At 45.4% G+C, this 18,662-nt stretch overlaps 1 protein-coding gene across 1 annotated transcript in view; it reads right to left on the bottom strand.

The window, feature by feature from the left end:
- Positions 1 to 14,021: 14,021 nt before the first annotated feature.
- Positions 14,022 to 18,662, bottom strand: part of LOC143995913 (mitochondrial import inner membrane translocase subunit TIM14-like) — a 35,307-nt gene continuing 30,666 nt past the window's right edge. Inside the window, exon 5 of the mRNA XM_077490671.1 lies at positions 14,022 to 14,204. Within this exon, the coding sequence (XP_077346797.1) occupies positions 14,134 to 14,204 (71 nt within the window). The 3' untranslated portion in view covers positions 14,022 to 14,133. The remainder of the gene's footprint in view (positions 14,205 to 18,662) is intronic.

Raw genomic sequence — 18,662 nt, forward strand, 5'->3', positions numbered from 1 at the left:
GGAGGAGTAGTGAAGGCAGGGGAAGTGTGGTAAGGACAAGGGTAAATGGCATAAGAATGATGAGAGCAGTGGTTGGTGGTCAAGGCAACAGCAGTGAAGGTTGGGCATAAATGGTTGGTGGGGTTGAGGGGTGTTGCAAGCACAGTTGCGTGCTTGGTGGATTTCAAAATTGTGCGGCTAGGGTAAAAGTGGTGAGGGTAGGGGTGGGTGGTCAGGGCAAGAGTGATGAGGGTTGGGACAAGTAGCGAGGACAGGGGTGGCTGACAAAAGGTCTGGGTGGGATTGAGGGGTGTTGCAGGCACCGTTGGATATAAGTGTCAAGGATGGGTATGGGTGGGGGGAGGAAGGCAGGAGAAGAACAGTAAGGGCAAGGGTAAATGGCTTAAGGGTGATGAGGGTAGCGTTGGGTGCTCAGGGCAAGAGTGGTGAAGGGTGGGACAAATGGCAAGAACGGGGGCGGCTGACAAAAGGTCTGGGTGGGGTTGAGGGGTGTTGCAGGCACAGTTGGGTATAAGTGTCAAGGAAAGGTATGGGTGGGTGGGTGGTTAGGAGTGAAGGCAGGGGAAGAGCATGGGTAAATGGCTTAAGAGTGATGAGGGCAGTGTTGGGTGGTCAGAGCAAGAGCGGTGAGGGTTGGAACAAGTGGCGAGGACATGGGTGGGTGGGGGAGAAGTGGTGATGGCAAAGGTGTGATAAGAGCAGTGAGGCCAGTGGTGACAAAGGGCCTGGGTGGGGTTGAGGGGTGTTGCAAAGCACAGTTGCATGTTGGAGGGAGTTTGAAATGGTGCAGCAGAGGTAAAAGTGGTGAGGGTAGGGGTGGGTGGTCAGGGCAAGAGCGATGAAGTGGTGAGGACAGGGGTGGCTGACCAAAGGTCTGGGTGGGGTTGAAGGGTGTTGCAGGCACAGTTGGGTATAAGTGTCAAGGACAAGTATGGGTGAAGGGGGTGGGATATGAGTTGCGAAGGTAGGCAAAGGCAGGTATGGACAAGTGTAAATGGCTTAAGAGTAATAAGGACAATGTTGGGTGGTCAGGGCAAGAGCGATTAGGATTGGGTATAAAAGTCAAGGAAAGGTATGAGTGGGGGGGGAGTAGTGAAGACAGGGAAAGAGTGGTAAGGCCAAGGTTAAATGGCTTACAGGTGATGAGGGCAGTGTTGGGTGGTCAGAGCAAGAGTGGTGAGGGTTGACACAAATGGCAAGAACGGGGGCGGCTGACAAAAGGTCTGGATGGGGTTGAGGGGTGTTGCAGGCACAGTTGGGTATAAGTGTCAAGGAAAGGTATGGGTGGGTGGGTGGTTAGGAGTGAAGGCAGGGGAAGAGCATGGGTAAATGGCTTAAGAGTGATGAGGGCAGTGTTGGGTGGTCAGAGCAAGAGCGGTGAGGGTTGGAACAAGTGGCGAGGACATGGGTGGGTGGGGGAGAAGTGGTGATGGCAAAGGTGTGATAAGAGCAGTGAGGCCAGTGGTGACAAAGGGCCTGGGTGGGGTTGAGGGGTGTTGCAAAGCACAGTTGCATGTTGGAGGGAGTTTGAAATGGTGCAGCAGGGGTAAAAGTGGTGAGGGTAGGGGTGGGTGGTCAAGGCAAGAGCGATGAAGTGGTGAGGACAGGGGTGGCTGACCAAAGGTCTGGGTGGGGTTGAAGGGTTTTGCAGGCACAGTTGGGTATAAGTGTCAAGGACAAGTATGGGTGAAGGGGGTGGGATATGAGTTGCGAAGGTAGGCAAAGGTAGGTATGGACAAGTGTAAATGGCTTAAGAGTGATAAGGGCAATGTTGGGTGGTCAGGGCAAGAGCGATTAGGATTGGGTATAAAAGTCAAGGAAAGGTATGAGTGGGGGGGGGAGTAGTGAAGACAGGGAAAGAGTGGTAAGGCCAAGGTTAAATGGCTTACAGGTGATGAGGGCAGGGTTGGGTGGTCAGAGCAAGAGTGGTGAGGGTTGACACAAATGGCAAGAACGGGGGCGGCTGACAAAAGGTCTGGGTGGGGTTGAGGGGTGTTGCAGGCACAGTTGGGTATAAGTGTCAAGGAAAGGTATGGGTGGGTGGGCGGCTTGTAGCAGTGAAGGCAGGGGAAGAGCATGGGTAAATGGCTTAAGAGTGATGAGGGCAGTGTTGGGTGGTTAGTGTAAGAACGATGAGGGTTGGGACAAGTGACGAGGACAAGAGTGGCTGACGAAAGGTCTGGGTGCGGTTGAAGGATGTTGCGGGCACTGTTGCATGTTGGGGGTAGCTTGAAATGGTGCGGCTGGGGGTAAAAGTGGTGAAGGTAGGAGTGGGTGGTCAGGGCAAGAGTGGTGAGGATTGGGGATAAGTGGTGAGGACAGGGATGAGTGTGTGGGGGGGGGGGGGGGGGTAGGAGCGGTGAAAGAAGGGGAGAGGGTGGTGCACAGCACATAGACAATGGTTGGCAGTAAGATCTGTATATTTCTCCAACATGTTTTGGGGAGAGCTCAAGAACCTTTCATCCATAACTACCATCTGCTCAGTGTACCTACAATATCTCTCACCATATAATACAACACACTGAATATCCACTAAAGTTTGTAGTCCATCTCTTCGGGATTCTACCTGTAGAACTAGCCCTTATGAAGCCAGTGTCTCTAATGCCGCGGACACACGACTGGACTATCCGGCAGAAAAGGTCCGACGGTCTTCCCAACAGAGTTCCGACCAAACGGACTTGCCCACACACACGAATGGACCAAAGTCCGTTCGCTTTGAACGTGATGACGTAAGACGGGACTAGAAGAGGAAGTCCAATAGCCAGTAGCCAATAGCTTCCCTTGCGTCGTAATTTGGTCCGTCGGACCAGCACACAGATGAACGGTTTTCCCCGATAGAAATTGATTCCATCGGACAGATTTGAAACATGTTCTATTTCTAGGTCCCTCTGAATTTTTGAAGAAAAAAAGTCAGATGACGCCCCACACACACGATCGGAATATCCGACGGAATGATTCCGTCAGACCTTTTCTGGCGGAAAGTCCGGTCGTGTGTACGCGGCATAAGCCCCTGAAACGTATTGGATAAATATAATAATCTTGAACCTACTATTGGAATAAAGTTGGATTTCGTTATTCTGGTTTGGCACTCCTCTTCCTAGACGCTTCCTCCAGGATTACATTTTCGATATGGAAAAACAACTCCTAACATCTGTCAAGAATGTGACAACTGTGTCTCCGGGAAATGTGAGAGCGTCCGTCTGTGCTCCATGTGTGCGTGTCATCATCTCAGCGAGACACCACCGGACCCCCGTCTGCAGACATCCCATCTCATGTAACAAGAAATAGTAAACTGCGCTCAGGAAAAAAAAAAAAAATTATAGCTATTGAAAAAAATAATAAAATAAAAAAATATTAAACATATAGAAAATGAGATAAAAAATAATAAAATAAAAAATATTAAACATATAGAAAATGAGATAAAAAATAATAAAATAAAAAAATATTAAACATAGAAAATGAGATAAAAAATAATAAAATAAAAAATATTAAACATATAGAAAATGAGATAAAAAATAATAAAATAATTAAACATATAGAAAATGAGATAAAAAATAATAAAATAAAAAATATTAAACATATAGAAAATGAGATAAAAATAATAAAATAAAAAAAATATTAAACATAGAAAATGAGATAAAAAATAATAAAATAAAAAAATATTAAACATAGAAAATGAGATAAAAAATAAAAAAATATTAAACATATAGAAAATGAGATAAAAAATAATAAAATAAAAAAATATTAAACATATAGAAAATGAGATAAAAAATAATAAAATAAAAAAATATTAAACATATAGAAAATGAGATAAAAAAATAATAAAATAAAAAAATATTAAACATATAGAAAATGAGATAAAAAATAATAAAATAAAAAAATATTAAACATATAGAAAATGAGATAAAAAATAAAAAAATAAAAAAATATTAAACATATAGAAAATGAGATAAAAAATAATAAAATAAAAAATATTAAACATATAGAAAATGAGATAAAAAAAAAAAAAATAAAAAAAATATTAAACATTAAAAAATAATAAAATAAAAAATAAAAATAAAAATTGAGGCTGCGGCTCTAAGTGGGATACACGCACTGGAGTAAATATGGGAAAATTAGGAAAGCTGCGCCAAAAGTCCTAGTCAATAATAGGAAACAAAGTGCAATATCAATAAAGTGTTAATAGCACCCACAAAAGATGAATAAGTGTTGCTCAAAAAAAATAGCATTAACATTACACTAATAAGACCACCAACAATTATAAAAAAAAATGTGAAAAATAGCATATAACAGCTTGCAGAAAGCTGGAACTGAAAGATAAAGTCCAATAAAGTCCAATATATCCGTGCTTATCAAGTCACCGCGGTGAATCCAAACAGAACTGCAGATCAGTGCCCGTCACCAGAATTTTGATGCGCTTCCCAGATGTAGATGAATTAATAGCCTTAATGGTATTTAACCGGAACGGATTGTAAACTTAATAATGAAGGCTCCGTATCATAATTCTGGCATCATGATTGCACTAACACCGGTATATGGCAGCATCACAGCACTAAAAAACTTCAAACGTCAGCAATCGAGTGTATCTCCAGCATCAAACCCGGGAAAGAAAGAAATACCTTATTTCTGGTGACCGCACACTTCCAGCGGAGTAAATGACTGAAGACAGGAGCTGAGTGAGAGGTCAGTGCCTGGGCTCCATGCTGGCCGTCCTGTCAACTTCTCATGGTCTTCATTGTTGTTTAGAAAGAAGTCGTTTACAGGCAAAGTGACCAATCTGTGACTTCTAATGCACCCTGGAAAGCTGCCTATGGATACATTGCCACTCGGCCCTTCCCCTGAGCAAATTGGGACATGTATGTACTGTAGGGTTGCCACCTGTCCAGGATTCACCCGGACAGTTCGGGTTTGGAATCATGCGTCCAGGTTTCGGACTGCCTAAAACCCGGACACATTATTTAAACTGGACTATGGTTTCCCAGCAGGGCTGCTGGCTGCAGTTGTCTAGGCTGAGAGTGTCTGTTACACTCTCTTCCACACTGCCCAAAGCCAACACTAACAATCCACCCCCCCCCCAAAACACACACACAGATGGGAGAGGAGAGAGGGCTCGATCAGCACCTCTTCCCCCCACCCCTCTGGGTCTGCCCACACTCCAATCCCTGGCGCTGTGCCTCAGAAAAGGAAAGCTGGGGTTGGAAATTTGAATTCAGCAGCCTCAGATACATCTGGATGAGAGGTGCTGACTGCCAAGGGGTGAGTGAGCTCACCATCCATCCCTGTCTGTGACTGAAGTCTCCCCCCTCCTCTCTCCTGCCTCTGAGTGAGTACACTAAGGTAAATCAGGGTTCTCAGAGCACCCCTTACATCAGATTTCCCCTTTAAAACAGAGGCCACAGTGTTCCCCCTTAAATCAGGGTTCCCAGAGCATCCCTTATGTTAGAGTCCCCAGAGTTCTCCCTTATATCAGAGTCTGCAGAGTCCCCCCCCTTACAGTGAAAGGGAACTCTGCGAGTTCAGATGTAAAAAGGGGAACTCTGTGGACTCTGATGTAAAAGGGGGACTCTTGTTATTAACTTCATATGATTAGAAATGTTATTTAATAGCAAAATATACATAAAGTTTATACTATAAAAAAAAAATTGGCGTGCGCTGCTAAACTGTTCGGGTGTGACTTGAAGAAAAGGTGGCAACCCTAATGTACTGTATATACCAGGGATATGCAATTAGCGGACCTCCAGCTGTTGCTAAACTACAAGTCCCATCATGCCTCAGCCTCCGGCTGTCATGCTTGTGGCTGTCAGAGTCTTGCTAGGCCTCATGGGAATTGTAGTTCTGCAACAGCTGGAGGTCCGCTAATTGCACATCCCTGGTATATACTCTTGTAGAGCACTTTTAGATACATTTACAGAGAACACCAAACCATTTGCATCGGTTCCCAGCCAGAACATTTCTTCATTGTTGGGTAGAGGGGGGCAAAGGTTAGATTATCTGGTAACATTTTCACACTTTTTTTTTTTTAGCCTATAAGGCCCTATTCACATGGATTTTAGCCGTATGTACAGCCTTGGTGCCCAACATGCGATTCGCTCCATAGATACAGGGGGGAAATGAGTGTAGCCATCTAGGACGAGGAAGTGTGTTATTTACAAGATTCCCAGATGAAAATGACCACTTTGTGACCACCCACCTGCACTGTACTGCGGCCGAGTGGCCACTGTAGGCAAAGTGATGTACCCCTACGTCGCTGCCTACTTCCGGGTTTAGGGTGTGCGCATTGTGTGCCCCCCCCCCCCGTAAGGTTGCCACCGGGTTTAGAATCATGCGTCCGGGCTTCAGACTGTCTGAAACCCAGACACATTATTCACACTGGACTATGACTACTCAGCAGGGTTGCTGGCTGCAGTTGTCTAAGCCATAAGTGTCTGTTAGCCCTTGTACACACGGTCGGAGAATCCGTCGGAATGTGTCCTATCGGACCGTGTTGTCGGATAATCTGACTGTGTGTGGTATGCATCAGACTGTTTCCGTCGGAATATCCATCGGACCCAATTTTCCAACTTGTTAGAAATATTTTCCGACAAACTGCTCCGATCGGACATACTCCGATCATGTGTAGAGAATTCCGATCGGACAAAGTGCCACGCATGCTCAGATCAAATTCCTACACCAAAGCTATTGGCTACTAGCCTGAACGTAGTCCCATCGTAACTAAATTACGTCATCACGTTGTAAACGATCGGATTTTCCGACAACTTGGTCCGACCGTGTGTATGCAACAGTTTCGGACAAAATCCGTTGGACAAAATCCAACGGATTTGGTTGGCAGAATGTCCGACCTTGTGTACAAGGGCTTACATGCTCTCTCACACTGTCCAGCACTAACACCACCCCCCCCCCCCCCCCCACAGATGGAAGAGGAGAGAGGGATCAATCTGCTCCTCTTCCTCCCGCCCCTACCCCTCTGTGTCTGCCCATACTCCAATACCTGGTGCTGTGCATCAGAAAAGGAAAGCTGGGGCCGGAAATTTGAAGTCCAGCAGCCTCAGATACATCTGGATGAGAGGCGCTGACTGCCAAGAGGTGAGTGAGCTCACCATCCATCCCTGTCTGTGACTGAAGTCTCCCCCATTCTCTCTCCTGCCTCTGAGTGAGTACACTAAGGTAAATCAGGGTTCTCAGAGCACCCCTTACATCAGAGTTCCCCTTTACACCAGAGGCAGCAATGTTCCCCCTTACATCAGAGTCCTCTCCATACATTAGAGTTCTCAGTGTCCCCCCTTACATCAGGGTTTCCAGAGCATCCCTTATGTCAGAGTCCCCCAGAGTTCTCCCTTACATTAGAATCTACAGTGTAAGGGAAATCTGCAAGTTCAGATGTAAAGGGGGACTTTGTGGATTCAGATGTAAAAAGGGGGACTCTGTGGATTGAGAGGAAAAAGAAGGACTCTGTGGACTACAGCAATGTTCCCCCTTACATCAGAGTCCTCTCCATACATCAGAGTTCTCAGTGTTCCCCCTTACATCAGAGTCCTCTCCATACATCAGAGTTCTCAGTGTTCCCCTTACATCAGGGTTTCCAGAGCATCCCTTATGTCAGAGTCCCCAGAGTTCTCCCTTACATTAGAATCTACAGTGTAAGGGAAATCTGCAAGTTCAGATGTAAAGGGGGACTTTGTGGATTCAGATGTAAAAAGGGGGACTCTGTGGATTGAGAGGAAAAAGAAGGACTCCGTGGACTCTGATGTAAAGGAGGATCTCTGTGGACTCTGATGTAAAGGAGGATCTCTGTGACTCTAATGTAAAGGGGATCTCTGTGGACTCTGATGTAAAGGAGGATCTCTGTGACTCTAATGTAAAGGGGATCTCTGTGGACTCTGATGTAAAGGGAAACTCTGTGACTCTGATGTAAAGGGGGACTCTGTGACTCTAATGTAAAGGGGATCTCTGTGACTCTGATGTAAAGGGGATCTCTGTGGACTCTGATGTAAAGGAGGATCTCTGTGACTCTGATGTAAAGGGGATCTCTGTGGACTCTGATGTAAAGGAGGATCTCTGTGACTGTAATGTAAAGGGGATCTCTGTGGACTCTGATGTAAAGGGAGACTCTGTGACTCTGATGTAAAGGGGGACTCTGTGACTCTAATGTAAAGGGGATCTCTGTGGACTCACAGGGAACGATCCGTGTTTCTGCAAAGCAAAGCCGGGATGAGAAACATAGAGATCAACTAATAAAAGCAGCACACTGTACACACATTACACATTGGCAGTGATTTACTAAAACTGTAGAGCGCAAAATCTGGTGCAGATCAGCATAGAAGCCAATCAGCTTCCAGGTTTTATTGCCAGAGCTTAATTGAACAAGCCCAAGGTTAGAAGCTGATTGGCCACCATGCACAGCTGCACCAGGTTCTGAGTGCTCCAGCTTTAGTAAATCTCCCCCACAGTTAGGCACAATAAAATCCCAATAAGTGTATAGTGATTTGTTTGTGTGAAAGTTATAGTCCCTACAAAGCCTATACTACTAATGGCGGCGACAAGCGACTTATAGTGGAGCTGTGGATAGTGCGGCGGACAGTCTGACACTAACTGACGCTGGGGGGGAGGGGACTGACTAACTGCCACTGACATCTCCAGTGAAATGTCTCTATAAATTTAGGCCAGTATGTATTCTGCTACATATTTTTAGTAAATAAAATCCCAATAAGTGTATATTGATTTGTGCAAAAGTATTAGCATCTATGAACTAGAAGATATTTTAATTTATTTTTATTATTTTTTTTTTTTTTACTACTAATGGCAGCAATCAGCGACTTATAGTGGGACTGCAGTGGACATTCTGGCAGTAACTGACACTTTCGACCCTTTTTGGGGAGCAGTGACACCAATACAGTGATCAGTGCTAAAAATGTACACTGTCACTGTACTGATGACACTGGTTAACATCAGGGGCAATCAAAGAGTTAAATGTGTGCCTAGCCAGTCATTGTGTGTACTGTGTGAGGTGCTTTTACTAGGAACAAAGATCTGCCTTGTTTACATAGGCAGATTGCAGTTCTGCCTCCCTGCCCAACTAGCGGCGGGTGCTGGCAGGAGCGGAGTGCCCGGCGCCCACGGATCGGCTTTCGCTGTGTGTAATGACGGTGGAAGCGAGCCGCCAGCGGGCACACATGCGCTGCCCCTACCCGGACCTGTCGGATTACGTATATATATATATATACCTGATCCTGCGCACAGCTGCCGCCCTGTAGCAGTAAACCTGCTATAGGGAAGGAAGGAGTTAAAGTAGCGCAGTGCTGAAGCAAAAAATGGCCTGGTCATGAAAGGAGGAAAGGGGGTAAAATCTTCCGGAGCTGAAGTGGATAAAGGAGAAAAAAAAGAAAACAAATGCAGACGCCACTTCTAAGAGCTGCTAAGCTTTGTTTGTTATAGATACACTTTAAATGAAATGGCAGAAAGGTGCGGCCCCGTCCATAATTCAAGCACTGAGTACGTTCAGCATTTCGTGAGAAGAGCGACTAAGCTGCAAATTGCGATTCCTCTACAACCGGAAGATCGCGGTTTACTGATCTGTACCCTGGGAACTCCCATACACTATATTGTCAAAAGTATTGGGACGCCTGCCTTTACACACAAATTAACTTTAATGGCATCCCAGTCTTAGTCCGTAGGGTTCAATATTGAGTTGGTCCGCCCTTTACAGCTATAACAGCTTCAACTCTTCTGGGAAGGCCGTCCACAAGGTTTAGCAGTGTGTCTATGGGAATGTTTGACCATTCTTCCAGAAGAGCATTTGTGAGGTCAGGCACTGATGTTGGACGAGAAGGCCTGGCTCGCAGACTCCGCTCTAATTCATCCTAAAGGTGTTCTATCTGGTTGAGGTCAGGACTCTTTGCAGGCCAGTCAAGTTCCTCCACCCCAAACTCGCTCCTCCATGTCTTTATGGACCTTGATTTGTGCACTGGTGTGCAGTCATGTTGGAACAGGAAGGGGCCATCCCCAAACTGTTCCCACAAAGTCTCTACCAGCTTTTCACATCTAGAGAGGGACATTTCTGCCCATTCTTCTTTGCAAAATATCTCAAGCTCTGTTCATTGGATGGAGAGCGTCTGTGAACAGCAATTTTCAAGTCTTGCCACAGATTCTCAATTGAATTTAGGTCTGGACATGACTGGGCCATTCTAACACATGAATATACTTTGATCTAAACCATTCCATTGTATCTCTGGCTGTATGTTTCGGGTCGTCGTCCTGCTGGAAGGTGAACCTCCGCCCCAGTCTCAAGTCTTTTGCCGATTCTAACAGTTTTTTTTTTCTAAGATTGCTCTGTATTTGGCTCCATCCATCTTCCCATCAACTCTGACCAGTTTCCCTTTTCCTGCTAAAGAAAAACCTCCCCACAACATGCTGCTGCCACCACCATGTTTCACGGTGGGGATGGTGTGTTCAGGGTGATGTGTGCAGTTAGTCTTTCGCCACATATAGCATTTTGGTCTCATCTGACCAGAGCACCTTCTTCCACATGTTTGCTGTGTCCCCCACATGGCTTCTCACAAACTGAAAAACAGGACTTCTTATGACTTTCTTTCACCAATGTCTTTCTTCTTGTCACTCTTCCATAAAGGTCAGATTTGTGGAGAGACGACTAATAGTTGTCCTGTGGACAGATTCTCCCCCCTGAGCTGTGGATCTCTGCAGCTCCTCCAGAGTTACCATGGACCTCTTGGCTGCTTCTCTGATGATGCTCTCCTTGCCCGGCTGGTCAGTTTAGGTGGACGGCCATGACTTGGTAGGTTTGCAGTTGTGCCATACTCTTTCCATTTTCAGATGATGGATTGAACAGAGCTCCGTGAGATGGTAAAAGCTTGGGATATTTTTTTTATAACCTAACCCTGCTTAATACTTCTCCACAACTTTATCCCTGACCTGTCTGTTGTGTTCCTTGGCCTTCATGATGCTGTTTGTTCACTAGGGTTCTCCAACAAACCTCTGAGGGCTTCACAGAACAGCTGCATTTATATTGAGATTAAATTACACACAGGTGAACTCTATTTATTAATTAGGTGACTTCTGAAGGCAGTTGGGTCCTCTAGATTTTAGTTAGGGGTATCGGAGTAAAGGGGGCGGAATACAAATGTACCCCCCGCCACACTTTTCACATATTTATTTGTAAAAAAAAAAAGAAAACCATTTATTATTTTCCTTCCACTTCACAATTATGTGCCACTTTGTGTTGGTCTATCACATAAAATCCCAATAAAATCCATTTATGCTTTTGGTTGTAACATGACAAAATGTGGAATATTTCAAGGGGTATGAATACTTTTTCAAGGCACTGTAGAGCTTAAGACTGTGAGCCAGACCTTCTCGTCCAACATCCGTTCCTGACCTCACAAATACGCTTCTGGAAGAATCGTGACACATTCCCATAGACACATCTCCTAAACCTTGTGGACGGCCTTCCCAGAAGTGTTGAAGCTGTTATAGCTGCAAAGGGCCGACTCAATATTGAACCTTACAGACTAAGACTGGGATGCCGTTAATGTTCATGTGCGTGTAAAGACAAGGCGTCCCAATACTTCTGGTAATATAGTGTATATGGGACTGGTATGGAATTTGAGTTCAAGGACATTGCTCAGCCAGATAAAAGTACGGTATGCATGAAGAGAAATTTTCCACTGGGAATGTGATCCGGTTCCATTAAGACTCCATTCATCGATGGGCGCGTTTCGTCACCAGGTCAGCTGATTAAAGGGCGTCTGTAGTGTTTATAAAGAGAGGGACTCTACCGTAAGGGGGGATTTTTCCGTTCCCTGGAATTTATACAGACATATTAATAAATTGCTTCCAACCTTGTGGTGACAGTTTGGTGAAGACCCCTTTCTGTTTCAGCCCAACTGTGCGCCTGTGTACAAAGTCATCTCCATAAAGACCATCATGTACCAGTCTGGTGTGGAGGAACTGGAGTTTCCTGCACAGAGCCCTGTCCTCACCCCTACTGAACACCTTTGGGGTGAATTGGAATGCCGTATCCGAGTCATGTCTTCTCATACAACAGTGGTCACTTAATGGAGAACCGTTGGTCCAGATCTGGACCAAGTGACGCTCATGTCGGGGACCTACAGCCAGCAAAGCTGGTTCCTCACCGCTGAGCAATCATTGGTTGGTAGGGCCGCTGGTGTCCTAGCAACCAATGGCATTATGTGTGTGCTTCGCCCCTTGCAGCAAGCATCTCCGCCCAGCTTCTGCCCCCTGCAACTTACTTCTTCTCCAGCTCCCGCCCCCTGCCTGGCCGACAAAGGAAATATCCATCAGGTACAGGTACTGTTCATGTGATGGGCTCTACCAGTCTACAGGTAGAAAGGGGCACCCTGCTGGCCACACCCGATTAAGGGGGCACTCAGATGGGGTCAACTGATGTAAAGGAGTATTCTGATTGGGGAACCTGATGTAAAGAGGCACGCTGATGGGCACTCTGATGGGCGCAGCTGATGTAAAGAGGCACCATCCAGATATAGAGGGGCTCTTTGATGGGTGCACTTGATGTAAAGGGGCACACTGGATATAAAGGGGCACTCTCATGGGTGCACACTGATGGGCGCACCCGATGCAAAGGGGCACCCTGATGGGCGCACCCGATGCAAAGGGGCACTCTGATGGGCGCACCCGATGCAAAGGGGCACCCTGATGGGCGCACCCGATGCAAAGGGGCACCCTGATGGGCGCACCCGATGCAAAGGGGCACCCTGATGGGCGCACCCGATGCAAAGGGGCACCCTGATGGGCGCACCCGATGCAAAGGGGCACTCTGATGGGCGCACCCGATGCAAAGGGGCACTCTGATGGGCGAACCCGATGCAAAGGGGCACCCTGATGGGCGAACCCGATGCAAAGGGGCACCCTGATGGGCGAACCCGATGCAAAGAGGCACTCTGATGGGCGAACCCGATGCAAAGGGGCACCCTGATGGGCGAACCCGATGCAAAGAGGCACTCTGATGGGCGCACCCGATGCAAAGGGGCACTCTGATGGGCGCACCCGATGCAAAGGGGCACTCTGATGGGCGCACCCGATGCAAAGAGGCACCCTGATGGGCGCACCTGATTCAAAGGGGCACTCTGATGGGTGCACCCGATGCAAAGGGGCACCCTGATGGGCAAACCCGATGCAAAGGGGCACCCTGATGGGCAAACCCGATGCAAGGGGGCACTTTGATGAGTGCATGTGATGTAAAGGGGCACACCAGATATAAAGGGCACCTGATGTAAGGGGGCACATCGAATATAAAGGGGTGCTCTGACTGGGGCACTCTGATGAGCACACTGGATATAAAGGGCACTTTGATGGGTGCATGTGATGTAAAGGGGCACACCGGATATAAAGGGGCACCTGATTCAAGGGGCCACTCTGATGGGCACACCAGATATAAAGGCCACTTGATGTAAGGGGGCACTCAGATGAGCACATTGAATATAAAGGGGCGCTCTGATTGGAGCACACCTGAAGTGGGCACTCTTATGGGCACACCAGATATAAAGGGGCACCCAATATATTTTTGATAGACATACAACAACATCTTGCGGAGTCATAGCACAAACTTGAGATTCGGATCTCGGCCTGAAGAAAATTTTAGCGACTGGAACTCCTTGATTTTTTATTCATTACCTCCGTCATACAACATCAATACCTGAACTCATCAATGCTCTTGTGGCTGAATGCACAAGAATTTGCAGACACCCTCCACAATCATAGGGGGGAAGCCTGGAAGTGGAGGCGGACATATCTGCAAGGGGGGTGGAGCAGAAACGCGTACGAACGCATTTGGGTTTTGGAAGGGGATATCCAACAAGCTCATATGGGGGGGATGGCCAGCTGTCCACAAGCTTCTGGCCATGCCGTGTAGATGACAGATAAAGACATAGCAACACATTTATCAGACTGGATTGTGGAACACAAATCAAAGTCTGGGGGACATTCTTGAGCTGAACCTGCAATCTTCTGCCATAAAATGAAGACGGATAAAGTGAGAATTCTGATGATTTTATTGGTAAAGAATTTCCCATAAATGGAGATCACGTTCTTCCAGGTAACGATTATAAAGAGTTCAGGAAAAAGAAAGTCCAGAGCAATCGGCTATTTCTTGGCCTGCGCTTCCAGCAGAGCCTTGGCTAGATTAATCTTGGTGGCAATGTATGGAGATCCGCCTGGAAAAGGGAGGAGATGGTTACAGTGGTGAGTGGATGTTGGACACGGGGGAGTAAATCTGTCCAATCAGGACAAAGACTGATTTTCTTTATGGATCTCCCACCTTCTCCCATATCCCCCCCCCCGCAATCCTTTGCTGCACCACCCCCGCCCGCTGTAGCCCTGGGTCATCTCGTACAATGAGCCGACATAGGACTAAAGTGTCTCGCCATTACCCCATATAACACCGCTCAGGCCTCTCACTGCGTTTATTTACTAGAAGCAAATAGACTGTTCACTTTACAAGTGCAACTGCTCCAGAGCTTAGTAAATGAGGAGAAGCTCTGCTGTCTGCCATCATCCAATCACGTGCAAGCAAAAGTGTTTTTTTTTAGTTTTTTTTTTCTCCTTTTCTCTGCATGCAATTGGGTATTATTTGCAAAGTGAAGCTTCACCTCATTTATAAAGCTCTGTCTATAGCAGTGATGGTGAACCTTGGCAGCCCAGAATGTTTTGGAACTACATTTCCCATGATGCTCCACTACCCTGCAGAGTGCATGAGCATCATGGGAAATGTAGTTCCAAAACATCTGGGGTGCCGAGGTTCACCGTCACTGCTCTAGAGCAACTGCATTTGCAAAGTGCTCGGTCTCTTTGCCTTTATTAAATCAACCCCCATTGTCTGCGAAGGTACCCAGCAGCTGTTGCGCAACTACAAGTCCCATTAGGCATTGAAAAAAAAAAACTACTAATAAATGCGCTTACAGTGCATCTGGAAAGTATTCACAGTGCTTCACTTTTTCCACATTTTGTTGTGTTACAACCTTATTCCAAAGTGGGATTAAATTCATTATTTTCCTCAAAATTCTACAAATACCACCCCATAGTGGTAACATCAAAGAAGTTTGAAATCTTGGCAAATTTATCACAAATACTGTACAAGAAAAAATAAATAAATAGGCACATGCACTAAGTAGAGGTCAGGACTCTGTGCAGGCCAGTCAAGTTCTTCCACCCCAAACTCGCTCATCCATGACTTTATGGACCTTGCTTTGTACACTGCTGTGCAGCCATGTTGGAACAGGAAGGGGCCATCTCCAAACTGTTCCCACAAAGTTGGGAACATGAAATTGTCCAAAATTTATTGGTATACTGACACCTTAAGAGTTCCCTTCACTGGAACTAAGGGGCCAAGCCCAACCCCAGAAAAAACAACCCCCCACACCATATTCGCCCCTCCACCAAATGATTTGGACCAGTGCACAAAGCAAGGTCCATAAAGACATGGAAGAGCAAGTTTGGGGTGGAGGTACTTGACTGGTATGCACAGAGTCCTGACCTCAACCTGATAGAACACCCAGTATCTGGTGTGACCACCATTTGCCTCATGCAGCGCAGCACACGTCTTACACAGCGTAGCACACACACCTCACACAGCGCAGCGCACACGTCTCACGCAGTGGAGATATGTGAACTGGCTCCATTGAGAGCCGGTCAAAATCTCCTGCTATTGGTTGCGGGGAAACCACATTCAATTCGCAATATTGTGAACCCCGCCCTCAATCAAATTTTGGTGTAACACTTGTTAGGTGTGACCTCAACAAGTCACCTATTTGTCAGGTTATGTTACCGTTTCCCAATTGTTAGTTAGAGTTCTTATCTAAGCAAAGAGACACGGAGGTACTCAGTATTTCTGCTCAGAAGTCCGTGTTTAACTCTGACCCTGAGGCTTCTTTATTACATCTTTTATAGACAGAAAAAGGCAAGCATCAGCAATGTAAAAAAACAACAATTTGCAAAGAAAAGGCAATTCTCCAGGTGTTATCAGCTGATAAGACAATCTTCTGGGCGTAGACTGCTTTTTAGGGCTGATGCGGCCTCTTCTTATGCGTACGTGACTAAAGATGATGAGTCCTTATTTTACTGAGAAGGATAAAGATAGACAAGTATTTTAGTAAAGCATACTGTCAACCATTTTGTTTCCACATACCTTGATCCTTACATTTCCCCCTTTGACATCACCCCTCCCTCTTGCCCTGGGTCCACCTGAACAAGTTCTAGTCGGCCTATATCCAGAGTACTCTCCCTGACCGCGAGTTGTCAGAGGGGTATACACCCATCCCCCTGGACAGTACCAACATCTAAAATTCAGGAAGAGTGGCTTTTCTGCAGGATGGGTGATGTCAAGGATCTAAATCCACCTATCTTCACAAAAGTTCCATCTTTTCCGCATCATTTACTAGACATGTGCAGACTAGAATATTTCGTTTCGTTTTTTCGTTTTCGTCCGTAAATTTTATTTATTTAGTTACTCCCGAAATTCGTTTTTATTTATTTCGTTTTTCGTGCAAAAATTGTATTCGTCCGAAAATCCACATGAATTACGGTCGAATCTGTCTTGGAAGGCTTATGGTATCTGTCGAATGGATAAAGAAGATTCGATGGAGCTGCTAAACTATATAGCCTATAGGCGGAGCATTCGATTGCCGAAATGTACGATTGCAGTGTCGTATAGTTGCGACGATCCCGTCGAATATTATTTTAAACGTGCAACGATCCCGTCGAATATTATTTAAACGTGCAACGATCCCGTCGAATATTATTATAAACGTGCAACGATCCCGTCGAATATTATCATTATTTTTTTTTAATTTACTTCCCCCACCAAATTCCAGTATCGTTTCTCTCTGTCGATTCTGTTCTCTCTATGTCGAATATTTACTCTCTGTCGAAGCTTTTCTATATAATAGGACTAATAGAGGTAAACGAAACTTAGGCACATTCGACCACAGGTTCAATAGACATATGGAGTCACGTCGAATCTCCTATTCTATATCGAACGGTCACTTCGAATCTCCTATTCTATATCGAACTGTTGTAACAACGAAAACGAAAAAAAGCATTTATTTATGTCGGATCTTTCGTTTTTCGGAATCTGCACTTTCGTTATCGTTTGTCAAAACGAAAACGAAAATACCTGAAATTCGGACGAAAATGCATTCGGACGAAAACGAATGCACATGTCTATCATTTACCTTGGCTTTCTTGCAAAAGCACATGAGCAGTTTAAAGCATGCATAAAAGAGAAATACGAATAAGAGCACCACTATAATTGTCATTGCTGCCTTCTTAACCCAAGAGAATAACCCTGAGAAACTAAAAGTTCCACCAAACGGATCCCAGTCGCGACCAATATTTCGGGCCTTCTCTTGTAAATTCTTTACTTCCGTACGGTGTTGTGCAATGATGTCATAATAGTCAGGTACCTCAATGCTGGTGTTTTGTATCCAAGTACAGCACTCATAGTCCTCAGTAGTTTCACAGAGTCCTGTCAGTGCTGCACTCATACTTTCAATTGCTAATTCATGTAATTCTAATTGTTGTCTGATGGCTCTGGTCTCCAGATTTAACTTAGTAATATCATCAGAGTTTTTCTCCAAAACATCATTAATAATTCCTGTATAGTTATTTAGTCGTTTCATTAAGTCTATACCCCATCCTGTCCAGGACGGGAACCAAGCCCATGCCATGTCCTTCTTCAGGAATATTTCTCTTTTACTACGATACCTGAGGGGATACCTAGGGTGCATGCTAGCTTCTAATAGGTGATCACCTCGTTCATCACCTACTACTCCCATTACTGGTACTAAACTTGCGAGGTAGCACCATCCCTGAGCCCTTCTAGGTATCCAAGTATAACATTTATCCTCACAACAGATATATATATTATTTCCCAGTGCTACTGATCTATTACCGATATTATTTCTATAAAGGGAGGTGTATCCATAAAGAGATAGGTTACTCACTAACCACCTGGTGTTGTTGTCTGAAATATTACCGAGGAACTCAGCTAACGATTGGTGTGTGTGGGTTATACTAGGGTAGAAGACCGTGTTTTTCCCAGGAGTAGCTTCTGGTATGAAAATGGACAAGTTAAATTTGCTGTCTTGGCATTCTCCATTTCCTCCCGTTGTGTTCCCTAGGTTGAAACACCAATCAGGGGAAAAGGCGAGGCCATTTGACTTAAACATTACTGTCTCGCTGGTATTTGTTCTAATTATGTTAATGCTACTGTTAGCAAGATCAGTATAGTTTATAGGAACTGCCATCAGTGGTATACTTGCTGTGCTGGGGTGTAATTTGCTACAAATCCAACATTTCTCATATCCTGACTTCTGGGCATAAGCATATTTAAACTTCAGTAATAACATTTTTTTAGAAAATCCTTCATCCTTGTGTATTTTATTCTGTGAGGTAACCAAACTATTAGCCAGGATTACTGAAACAATAAAAAGATACATGTTGTCATTTGCCAACTGGCTCCTTTTTACAGTGAGAAGCGTGGATCCAGGTAGGTTTCCCTTCCAATTTCACTGAGGTTGCTGTAATCAATAGCACCTGGAAAGGACCTTCAAACCTTGGTTCCAGTGTCTTCCTGGTATGTTTCTTTACATACACATAGTCTCCCGGTTGTAAGT

Source organism: Lithobates pipiens, unplaced genomic scaffold (assembly GCF_037356315.1).
Source record: "Lithobates pipiens isolate NorthernLeopardFrog02 unplaced genomic scaffold, aLitPip1_a1.2 Scaffold_19, whole genome shotgun sequence".
Classification (NCBI taxonomy): domain Eukaryota; kingdom Metazoa; phylum Chordata; class Amphibia; order Anura; family Ranidae; genus Lithobates; species Lithobates pipiens.